The 10,775-nt window shown below is 49.1% G+C and overlaps 1 protein-coding gene across 1 annotated transcript; it reads right to left on the bottom strand.

Annotated features, from left to right (window-relative positions):
* Positions 1-7,122: 7,122 nt before the first annotated feature.
* Positions 7,123-10,388, bottom strand: LOC116990605 (prostate stem cell antigen-like). Its single transcript, XM_033048492.1, has 3 exons — positions 10,134-10,388; positions 8,366-8,473; positions 7,123-7,351 (listed from the first exon to the last, which is right to left on the bottom strand). The coding sequence occupies exons 1-3, from the start codon at positions 10,183-10,185 to the stop codon at positions 7,164-7,166; spliced, it is 348 nt and encodes a 115-aa protein (XP_032904383.1). The 5' UTR covers positions 10,186-10,388; the 3' UTR covers positions 7,123-7,163.
* Positions 10,389-10,775: the final 387 nt, after the last annotated feature.

The following is a 10,775-nucleotide window of genomic DNA, read 5'->3' as shown; positions in this document are numbered from 1 at the left end:
TGGTGTTGGGTAAATTGAATGGATTAAAGGCCGATAAATCCCCAGGGCCAGATAGGCTGCATCCCAGAGTACTTAGAAACATAGAAACATAGAAATTAGGTGCAGGAGTAGGCCATTCGGCCCTTCGAGCCTGCACCGCCATTCAATATGATCATGGCTTAAGGAAGTAGCTCCAGAAATAGTGGATGCATTAGTAATAATCTTTCAAAACTCTTTTGATTCTGGAGTAGTTCCTGAGGATTGGCGGGTAGCAAATGTAACCCCACTTTTTAAGAAGGGAGGGAGAGAGAAAACGGGGAATTACAGACCAGTTAGTCTAACATCGGTAGTGGGGAAACTACTAGAGTCAGTTATTAAAGATGGGATAGCAGCACATTTGGATAGTGGTGAAATCATTGGACAAAATCAGCATGGATTTACAAAAGGTAAATCATGTCTGACGAATCTTATAGAATTTTTCGAGGATGTAACTACTAGCGTGGATAGGGGAGAACCAGTGGATGTGGTGTATCTGGACTTCCAGAAGGCTTTCGACAAGGTCCCACATAAGAGATTAGTATACAAACTTAAAGCACACGGCATTGGGGGTTCAGTATTGATGTGGATAGAGAACTGGCTGGCAAACAGGAAGCAAAGAGTAGGAGTAAACGGGTCCTTTTCACAATGGCAGGCAGTGACTAGTGGGGTACCGCAAGGCTCAGTGCTGGGACCCCAGCTATTTACAATATATATTAATGATTTGGACGAGGGAATTGAATGCAACATCTCCAAGTTTGCGGATGACACGAAGCTGGGGGGCAGTGTTAGCTGTGAGGAGGATGCTAGGAGGCTGCAAGGTGACTTGGATAGGCTGGGTGAGTGGGCAAATGCATGGCTGATTCCTGGGATGTCAGGACTGTCTTATGAAGAAAGACTGGATAGACTTGGTTTATACTCTCTAGAATTTAGGAGATTGAGAGGGGATCTTATAGAAACTTATAAAATTCTTAAGGGGTTGGACAGGCTAGATGCAGGAAGATTGCTCCCGATGTTGGGGAAGTCCAGGACAAGGGGTCACAGCTTAAGGATAAGGGGGAAATCCTTTAAAACCGAGATGAGAAGAACTTTTTTCACACAGAGAGTGGTGAATCTCTGGAACTCTCTGCCACAGAGGGTAGTCGAGGCCAGTTCATTGGCTATATTTAAGAGGGAGTTAGATGTGGCCTTTGTGGCTAAGGGGGTCAGAGGGTATGGAGAGAAGGCAGGTACGGGATACTGAGTTGGATGATCAGCCATGATCATATTGAATGGCGGTGCAGGCTCGAAGGGCCGAATGGCCTACTCCTGCACCTAATTTCTATGTTTCTATGTTTGGTGAGTTAGCTGATAAATTCATGAATTCTCCCACTTGGGTCATGAGTTCACAATTGGGTTGATTAATTAATTGGATTGGTTAATGATTTTCCCACTTGGTTCACGAATTCTCCATTTGGTTCATGAATCCCCGACTTGGTTCACTAGTTCTCCATTTGGTTCATGAATTCGCCCAGTTAGTTCACTAGTTCTCCATTTGGTTCATGAATTATCGCGTTTGGTTCACGAATTCACCACTTGGTTCACTAGTTGTCCACTTGGTTCATGAATTCTCTCTGTTGGTTCACGAGTTCTCCATTTGGTTCATGAATTATGGTGCTTGGTTCACGAGTTCACCGCTTGGTTCATGAATGCCACTACTTGGTTCATTAGTTGTCCAGTTGGTTCACGAGTTCACCATTTGGTTCATGAATTATGGCGCTTGGTTCACGAGTTCACCGCTTGGTTCATGAATGCCACTACTTGGTTCATTAGTTGTCCAGTTGGTTCACGTGTTCACCGCTTGGTTCATGAATGCCACTACTTGGTTCATTAGTTGTCCAGTTGGTTCACGAGTTCACCACTTGGTTCATGAATGCTACTGCTTGGTTCATTAGTTGTCCACTTATTTCATGAATTGTTGCGCTTGGTTCACGAGTTCGCCATTTGGTTCATGAAATCTTTCTTTTGGTTCATGAGTTTACCATTTTGGTTTCGCATACGGGCGGTTAGGTGGGGTGCCCGGAGATTGATGTAGCCGAATAGTTAAGTGCCAACGGCGGCCCCGGATATAAGACCCGGCGGTTCCTGATGCTCGAGATGCTCGAGTTAGAGACGGCGGACGGGCGGGGAGGTTGCTGGCGCCAGCAACTAATATTGCGGAAGTCCCGATGAGGTGGAGTGCCGCGTTTTTGGAAGGGTTTCTGGACACCTGGCCGCCATTACTTTTTGCCCGCCGCCGATTAACGATTTGCCACCGGAAGTAGGTGAGGTCCGATTTGTGGCCCTCTGCTGGTCCGCCTTGTGACTTTCCCGGCAGGACTACCGGACCGACTACCGCCGAACAGCAAATCGCATTTCCGGTACGGGCCGTCCCGGACATGGTTAACGAGTTCCCCTCGGAAGTCTCTATGAGGATGTGATTGGTGGCCTTGCGCGGGGCCTTCATGCGACAAATCCGGACTGACTACCGGGCCAAGTCCCGCCCACATGAAAATTGTTTATTCTGTATGGGGAGGTAGGTGGGGAGCCCGGAGATTTTCGGGAACACGATTTTCAGAGACACTTAGAAGATTGTGTGGTGTGTTGTGTAGTGCAAAAGTCTCAGAAAAGACTGGTGGAAGGAACACAGAGTGGTAAAACAGCGGGACTCTGGGTGAAAGTCGGCGGACTAATTTACCAAAATATGTACCAGAAAAGTGGAAAAAAAGGTACAATAAAACAAATTGCACTAAGTACAAAATGTTGCAGAAGGCACTGAGAGCACACATTCTGACGATGCCCGGTTTGTGGTGCCACGTGTCTCACTGCAGGGAGAGACCGAGCGGGCCAGTGGACATAAGACTCCGCTGGTGTTTCAGGCTCGTTTGCCAGAACACAGGTTGGGACATTTGGTGTATGTGCTGTTGGATTGGCGTTGGATTGTTCACCCACTAATAGGGAACGTGAGCTGGGTTTAGACCGTCGTGAGACAGGTTAGTTTTACCCTACTGATGATGTGTTGTTGCAATAGTAATCCTGCTCAGTACGAGAGGAACCGCAGGTTGGGACATTTGGTGTATGTGCTTGGCTGAGGAGCCAATGGTGTGAAGCTACCATCCGCGGGATTATGACTGAACGCCTCTAAGTCAGAATCCCGCCTAAATGTAACGATACCCTAGCGCCACGGCTCGCTGGTTGGCCTGGGATAACCGGCTGCCGTCTACGCGGTGGCGGTCGGCAAGAAGTGCCGATTGCTACTGGCCTGGAGTGTGGACAGATGTGCACCGCCTCTCACCCGTTTAGCACACCGTATGTTTGTGGGGAACCTGGTGCTAAGATATTCGTAGACGACCTGATTCTGGCTCAGGGTTTCGTAAGTAGCAGAGAGCTACCTCGCTGCGATCTATTGAAAGTCATCCCTCGAGCCAAACTTTTGTCGGCGGACCGGCCTCCCTGTCAGGGGGGGAGGCTGGGCGAGCAAGACGCTCGCTCGCTCCAAAGCTGTCCTCCGTCGGTCGCGCGGAGGGCACGGTCGCGCACACGGTCACCTCCTAAAACCGCTTTCTTCCTCTCTTCCCCACGTTCGGTTCCTTCTTTCCCGGCCTTGCGCCGCGGCGGCGTGCGGGGGCAGCAATGCCTTACCCGCACACACGCCCGCGCGCACCGCTGGGTCAGAAGGGCCGGACTCTGGTCGAGTGGGGGACTGCCGGCTCGGAGAGCTGCGTCCGGCCCCGCCTCACCCGTCCCGGCGTAGTGCAGCCCATGGAGTGCAGCAGCAGCGCCTCGCTCGTGGCCCTCGTCGGTCGGCAGCCCGGCCAGCTGTCCGACCTTCGGGACCTTCGCTTGCCTCCGCCGACAACCCCTCCCCCCCCAAACCCCTTCCTTCTCATGGTCGATCGTAGGTTCATGAGTTGGATGGGGGGTGGTGCGGGACTTACGCAAAGGGTAAGCAGAACACAAAGGGTAGCCGGAGGGAGGGGCCAGCTCCTCACTCAGCTGGCCCCTCCATCCCTCCCTCTGGCTACCCTTTGTGTGCAGTCCCGCCCGCACATAGTCGGTCAACGATTTGTCCCGGACGGACTTGGTGATTTTTGGTTGACGTCCTGTCGATTTGGTTCATGATATACTCGGGCGAGGGAGCATACACGGGCGAGGGAGCATACACGGGCGAGGGAGCATACTCGGGCGAGGGAGCATACTCGGGCGAGGGAGCCGTTTGAGGGTCGGTCGGTGTACTTGTTCAATTTGCCCCATAAATTGTTAATGTCATCGGTGTTGCTTGGGAAATTGTTACAGTGCATCGGTGTACTGGTTCATGATGCCTGTCGATTTGCTTCGTGATTAAACACTCCAAAGGGAGTATAATTTCTGCCGTTTAAGATGCACAATCTGCGGGGGAAATTGTTGATGTGAATCGGTGTACTGGTTCATGATGCCTGTCGATTTGCTTCGTGATTAAACACTCCAAAGGGAGTATATTTTAAAAGTACTGCAGCTTGAGGTGCTCAATTTGCGGGAATATTGTTAGTGCGTCGGTGTACTGGTTCATGATGCCTGTCCATTTGCTTGGTGGTTCTACACTCGAAAGGGAGCATATTTAAAAGTACTGCCGTTTGAGGTGCACAATTTCCGGGGGGAATTGTTAATGTGCGTCGGTGTACCGGTTCAGTTTGCACGAATAAATTGTTAATGTCATCGGTGTTGCTTGGGAAATTGTTAAAGTGCATCGATGTACTGGTTCATGATAGCTGTCGATTTGCTTCGTGTTTCTACACTCTAAAGGGAGTATAGGGTGATTTCACGAAAGGTCACTGGAGCGTAAATCCCCACTCACGTGACCGAAAATTTTAACTGGGGGACAAGCGTCACTTCCGGTACATGTTAGTGGATGGGAAAACACGCACTTTCACACCCGTTAAAAACATCGAAAACGGCCAGTTTTTGAGCTGCAATTTACTGAGCCAGTCGGGGGACCGTGAGGAACAGCTACCTAAATTTACAGTCCAAAAAAAAGATAGAAACTAAGGTAAATACAAGAGGGAGCTGAAGGTGTAAAAAATGCGGAAATGCTAGCGGACTTTTTTCTTGGAGATTTTAAGATCCAAAATATCGGGAATTATCGCGTTTGCTCGCTGCATTTCATCAAAAGTGGCATTATTGACTTTGTTATCTTTATTCATTTGTTAGATGAAAAGTATTAAAAGTAAGAAATCCGTCAGTAAAATTGCAAAATCGCCCCATGGTTCTCGGGTGGGTTTTAACATGCAAAATGAAAACGCTTCTGAAGCTACATTTACCATTTAAATAATCGTAAACTTGCATCTCAGTAAAATTGATTTCCAAACGCATTGATAGCGCTGCAACCCTCTCTCTCTCTCTCTCTCTCTCTCTCTCTCTCTCTCGAGTTTCTGGGTCCTCAGAAGCCTGCTTCTCTCTCGGCCTAGTTGTTAGGCTTTGCAGACAGACTTGGCCGATGCCCCTAGTAGCCGTGGCTTATGTCCCTAGGGGCGTGGCCTATGTCCATAGGGGCGTGGCCTATTGCCCCTGAGGCGTGGCCTATGTCCATAGGGGCGTGGCCTGTGTCCCTAGGGGGCGTGGCCTGTTTGCCTGGAGACTTGGCTGATGCCCCTAGGGGCGTGGCTAATGTACCTAGGGGCGTGGCCTATGTCACTGGAGGCGTGGCCTGTTGGCCTGTTGGCGTGGCCTGTGTCCATAGGGGCGTGGCCTATGTCCCATGGGGACGTGGCCTGCTTCCTTGGAGACTTGGCCGATGCCCCTAGGGGCGTGGCTTATGTACCTAGGGGCGTGGCCTATGTCCCTGGAGGCATGGCCTGTTGCCCCGGAGACCGGGAGCGGGACCGTACATCGCCCGGCGTGGCCTAAAATGGCCGTGGGACTTATCATCGCCCGCCTGGGGTTTCGACATCGGGAGAGACATGGAGAACAGGGGAGAGAAAAGACTTTGCCTTCCATCACAGTGGGTGGGTCCACTGTGATGGATGTTTGTGTAAATTGAATTGTTTGTATGTTTTGTAGGAATTGTCTCTGTATGGCTGTGGAAACGGAGTTTCGTTTGAGCCTCACTGAGGTTCAAATGACATGTAATAAATATTCTAATTCTAATTCTAATTCTAGTACAGGTGTCGGGGTTATGGGGAGAATGTGGTTGAGAGGGAAAGATAGATCAGCCATGATTGAGGGACGGAGTAGTCTTGATGGGCCGAATGGCTTAATCCTGCTCCTGGAACTTATGAAAGAAAGGAATACACTCACATTTTATTTTGAAAATCAGTTCTTTATTGAGATGCGGCAACAGATGGACAGAGTAATGGTACACGCTCCAAGTTATATTATTATTATTATTATTAATATCTAAATTATTAAAATATTGCAAATATCAAACATGATGTATTAGACAATAGACAATAGGTGCAGGAGGAGGCCATTTGGCCCTTTGAGCCAGCGTCGCCTTTCAATGTGATCATGGCTGATCATCCCCAATCAATACCCCCTTCTCCCCATATCCCCTGACTCCGCTATCTTTAGGAGCCCTATCTAGCTCTCTCTTGAAAGTATTAACTTTGCCTTTCTCAACTCGAAGGAGGTTGTCCATGCGCTGATAAACACAGTGTTATAAGGTCATGCAGTAGGTGATAGGAGCAGAACTTGGCCATTCGGCCCATCAAGTCTACTCCGCCATTCAATCACGGCTGATCTATCTCTCCATTCTCCTGCCTTCTCCACATAACCCCTGACACCTGCCCTAATCAAGAATCTATCTATCTCTGCTGTAAAAATATCAATTCACTTGGCCTCCACAGCCTTGTGTTGGAGTTACTGAAGCTGCATATATATGTAACCTGCTCCAAAACATAATTCAAATCAATAACAAACTACATAGTAAATTGGAAGATTGAGGAATTACAGAACCCATAGAACTAACCACCATCGATGAACTAATCCTGAACCTGGATGAGGGTTACTGATTTTGGAATGAAAAGGATTTGCACATCTGTTAGATTAAGTTGCTCATCTCTTGGAAATCAAGTGTTAAGACTCATTATCCCTGATCTTCAGACAAAAATCTTCACCCAGAAGATGGCACTGTGCATTATTATTATGCACTTGCTTCACATAAATATTGCAAACCAGACTGAGACCAGAGCAGGGAACAGCAGAAGAGATAATTTAACTTGGTCACTCTCGTTGCAGAGGTCAGTATCACAACAGCTGACAGACAAAGAGACTCCTGTGATATTTGGCCAGATATTACAAGCAGCAGGGGGAAGACATCCAGCTTCGTAAATCGATACACCTCCTGGAAAAACAGAATGGATAGTTAAATAATTTCTGTGTTTATAGTTCACCAGACCAAGTGGGACACGATGGGTCTCGTCCCCGGTTGTGGTGTCACACACACACTAATCACCCCCCACACACACACTAACCAACCATCCCCCCCCCCCCACACACACACACACTAATCCCCCCCCACACACACACTAACCAACCATCCCCCCCCCCCCACACACACACACACACACACACACACACACACACACACACACACACACACACACACTAACCCCCCCCCCCCCCACACACACACACACTACCCCCCCCCACACACACACACACACACTAACCCCCCCCCACACACACTAACCCCCCCCATTGATATTATATTAATATTATTCATTCACTACTCTTACTCCTTCCCCTGCCCTATCCACTCACGTATAGCCCCCAACTCGCAGACAGGGGCTAGAAAGAGAGGGGGGCAGGGAGAGAGGGACACAGAAGCACAGAGAGGGACACGGAGGCACAGAGAGGGAGGGTGAGAGGGGGGGCAGAGAGGAAGGGAGGGGGGCAGAGAGGGAGGGAGGGGGGGCAGAGAGGGAGGGGGGGGCAGAGAGGGAGGGGGGGGCAGAGAGGGAGGGGGGACAGAGAGGGGGGGGGGGGGCAGAGAGGGGGGGGGGGCAGAGGGGGAGGGGGGTAGAGAGGGAGGGGGGGGCAGAGGGGGAGAGGGGGGGCAGAGGGGGAGGGGGGGCAGAGAGAGAGGGGGGTAGAGAGGGAGGAGGGGCAGAGAGGGAGGAGGGGCAGAGAGGGAGGGGGGGCAGAGAGGGAGGGGGGCAGAGAGGGAGGGGGGGTAGAGAGGGAGGGGGGGGCAGAGAGAGAGGGGGGTATAGTTTGAGGGGTGGGGGCGAGACGTGTCGTCAGAGGGGAGGGTTGGTTCCTGAACCTCGCTCCCGGCTGCAGGCTGGTAATAAGAAGTAATAGGAATCTGTATCTCTAAACTAGAGATATTCATCTCAAATTGGTTCATACTTACCAGCCTCTACAACCCCAAGGTAACATTGCAGCCCCGCAGGGCAGTTAATAGTTTTATCCACGCATCTTTCCTGTGATACACAGCAGGTGTAACACTTCAAACAGTTACCTGTACATTGGGAACAAAACAGAGGAGGTTGTGTGAGAGACATCTGCAGCTCGTTCTGCCGCTGCTCTGAAAACGAGCAACTCCTTTCAATAAACATAGAACAATACCGACACAAAATGCTGGAGTAACTCAGCGGGACAGGCAGCGTCGCTGGAGAGATGGAAGAAGGGTCTCGCCCTGAAACGTCACCATTCCTTCTATCTGAGTCATACAAGCATAAAATCAATCAACCCTTATTGTTCACCAGACTGATTCCTGGGATGTCAGGACTTTCATATGAAGAAAGACTGGATAGACTCGGCTTGTACTCGCTAGAATTTAGAAGATTGAGGGGGGATCTTATAGAAACTTACAAAATTCTTAAGGGGTTGGACAGGCTAGATGCAGGAAGATTATTCCCGATGTTGGGGAAGTCCAGAACAAGGGGTCACAGTTTAAGGATAAGGGGGAAATCTTTTAAGACCGAGGTGAGGAAAACATTTTTCACACAGAGAGTGGTGAATCTGTGGAATTCTCTGCCACAGAAAGTAGTTGAGGCCACAGTTCATTAGTTATATTTAAGAGGGAGTTAGATGTGGCCCTTTTGGCTAAAGGGATCAGGGGGTATGGAGAGAAGGCAGGTACAGGATACTGAGTTGGATGATCAGCCTTGATCACATTGAATGGCGGTGCAGGCTCGAAGGGCCGAATGGCCTACTCCTGCACCTATTGTCTATGTTTCTATGTTTCTATGTCATCTTGCAAAGCAGTTGTACAGTGCAAAATGAGAAGACGTTTCCCAGGGAATACCAGAGCATCGCACATAGAAACTTAAACATTTCACACATAAATAAAAACAATCCAGTCCCTGATAAAAACAGTAGGAATAGTAAAAAAAAAAGTGCAGGTAACATTAACATTAACAGCAACATTAAAAAACAAGTAAAAACAGTCATAACATGTCCAGGGCAGCTGATTTAAGTGGCCTGAGCCAGTGCCAGAGTTATTACTCAGTGCCAGTTATTAAATTGTCAATGCAAAAGCAGCAGAATCAGGTGGAATGACTGTTTAGCAGCCTCACAGCCTGTGGAAGGAAGCTGTTTAGCAGTCTGGTTGTCCGGGCTTTGATGCTACGGTATCTCTTTCCTGATGGCAGGAGATCTAGATGTGTGTGGAGCGGGTGCAGTTTGTCCTTTGCTATGCTCAGTGCTTTTTTCAGGCAGCGGCTCTGGAACAGTTCTTGTACCGAGGGTAGGGAGACGCCAATGATCCTCTCTGCTCCACCTCACTACCCTCTGCAGAGACTTCCTGTCTGAGCAGTTACAGTTGGAGTACCACGTGTTCATGCAGTACGTGAGTACAGACTCCACCGTACCCCTGTAGAAAGTCCTGAGGATGTTGGTGGGGAGTGAGACCTGTTTGAGTTTCCTCAGGTAGTGCAGTCGCTGATGGGCCCGTTTGACAATCCCAGTGTTGTTCCTGGACCAGGTGAGACTGTCTGTAATTTGCACTCCGAGGAACTTTGGACTTGACAATAACTAACTCCATATTCAGTAACAAACTCTCCACGTGTGAACGAACACACAGCTTAATGTTTAACCAAGAATTCCAATCCCACGAGAATCTAAAATGCCTTTCCACAGTTAAACTAGAGGACAACAAAATAGTTATATTTCCTTACCCGGAGAGGCACTGAGAATGAGACCAGCTACCAGGACCACAAGGTAATTCATCTTTGGATTTGAACAGCTGAGCTTCGAGGGCAAGAGAGAGAACTGGAACAATTTTCAAACAGAAGTCTTCAAATTCCCTGAAATCTGTAGAAGGATCCCAACTGGAAACGTCACCAGTCCGTGTTCTCCAGAGATGCTGCCCGACTCGCCGAGTTACGCCAGCACTCTGAGCCTTTATTGAAAATCCGTTGTGATTTTGACTATGGGATGGTGTTACAGAGGTAGGGGGAGGAGGCAAGGAAAAGACCCAATAACTGATGAGTACTGATTGCTCCTGGCAGTTTGGAAATGTGTGGTGTAACGGCCTTCAGTCAAGGAAGGCTGCCTCGCAGAAACGTTATCTATTTCACGAAAAACCAAATTGGAAATCGGAATTGAAACTGAAAGCAGTAAAAAGATTATTCAGGTGATTTGGGCAAAAAGACACAAAGTGCTGGAGCAAAGGGCCTGTCCCACTTAAGCAACCTTTACAGGCGACTGCTGGCACCCATGATAAGTCGCCGAAATGTTCAACATGTTGAAATTCAGCGGCGACCTCTCATGAACATAGGAGACCTCTCACAACCATAGGAGACCTCTCACAACCATAG

Source organism: Amblyraja radiata, chromosome 1 (genome assembly GCF_010909765.2).
Source record: "Amblyraja radiata isolate CabotCenter1 chromosome 1, sAmbRad1.1.pri, whole genome shotgun sequence".
Classification (NCBI taxonomy): Eukaryota; Metazoa; Chordata; class Chondrichthyes; order Rajiformes; family Rajidae; genus Amblyraja; species Amblyraja radiata.
Note: the sequence above shows the minus strand (reverse complement) of the source record. Positions and strands in the feature narration are given on the sequence as shown.